At 49.3% G+C, this 1247-nt stretch overlaps 1 protein-coding gene across 1 annotated transcript in view; it reads right to left on the bottom strand.

The window, feature by feature from the left end:
- Positions 1-574: 574 nt before the first annotated feature.
- LOC143296670 (uncharacterized) overlaps positions 575-1247 on the bottom strand; it is a 1167-nt gene continuing 494 nt past the window's right edge. The window contains exon 1 of the mRNA XM_076608701.1: positions 575-1247. This exon is cut by the window's right edge and continues 494 nt beyond it. Coding sequence (XP_076464816.1) covers positions 575-1247 — 673 coding nt within the window.

The raw sequence follows: 1247 nt of genomic DNA, 5'->3' as shown, positions 1-1247 counted from the left end.
GCCAGGCACTGTATAATTATCCATATCAAATCAAATCAAATCAAATCAAAAGATGACAGACGACGGAGACTGGCAATGGACTGCAGCCGATCCAGTCCAAGCAGCTTTGTGATACCAGGTTAATGACAAAGACCGCTGTTCCAGGAGTGGCTGTTTTGTCTTTACACAGTGCGAAATCCAACATATCAGTAGAAGGGGTGATGAGGGTGTGGAGGGGGGGGGGGTAGTGTGTGTGTGTGCGCATGTGTGTGTGTGTGTGTGCGCTGTGTGTGTGTGTGTGTGTGTGTGTCGTTTATGTATGTATGTGTGTGTCTGTGTGTGTGACAGACACACAGAAACAGAGAGACAGGGAGACAGAGAGACACATTGACTGAGACACACAGAACCAAACCATGTTTCAACAAAGACGCAAACAACACAGTCTAAACCAGTTTTAAACATTCGACCTTTTGCCAAGCATAGTTTCACTTTGAGTTTTGAGGAGACGTCAAAGCGTGCGGAATGATCCATACATGCTACACCCCATCTTACGCATGAACACAACGCTGATCAGGCCTGGTGCAGCGTTTGTAACTCAGTTATCCCCCTTCATGGCCTTCCTTGAAAACAGCGCGTGGAGCGTTTCTCTATAGCGAGACCCCATGGCGTAATAAATGAAAATGTTGAAGCTTGAGTTGATGTACGTCAGTGATTTATTGACCCAAAAGGAAGTCAGGTAAAAATTCTGATTCCGTCTCCCCGTGTTCATTTCGGGAAACAGAAGCCAGCTGAAGCGGGCCAGAGCGAAGGGGAAGGAGCACACGATGAACAGGATGGAACTCCCGACAAGCATCTTGGTCAGGGCCACCTCTCGGGCAGATATGCTTGACGAAGTGGTTTCGGAACGCCACGTAGCAATCTGACGAAGCTTCCACGCGGTGACAATGGTCGCCGTAATCACCACGATCATCACGACACCCGGGAGGCCCACGCCACTCACAATGCTGTCAACATTGTCGACAAACTCCTTATGCTTCTTGTAGAAGTCACCGACAACCACCGTGTTGGAAACCATTCCAGTTTCAGGATCGTAAATGCAGCCGATACGAAAGCGGAACGCCACGATGAACTGCTGGCCGATGACCAGAACGAAGGTGGCGATGATGATGATGGCCATTGTTTTCGTTCGTAAGAGGGTCTGATACTTCAGGGGACTGAGCACACACAGGCACCTCTCGCCGGCGATGATGGCAGAAAAGACGGAAGAA

Source organism: Babylonia areolata, chromosome 21 (genome assembly GCF_041734735.1).
Source record: "Babylonia areolata isolate BAREFJ2019XMU chromosome 21, ASM4173473v1, whole genome shotgun sequence".
NCBI classification, from domain to species: domain Eukaryota; kingdom Metazoa; phylum Mollusca; class Gastropoda; order Neogastropoda; family Buccinidae; genus Babylonia; species Babylonia areolata.
Note: the sequence above shows the minus strand (reverse complement) of the source record. Positions and strands in the feature narration are given on the sequence as shown.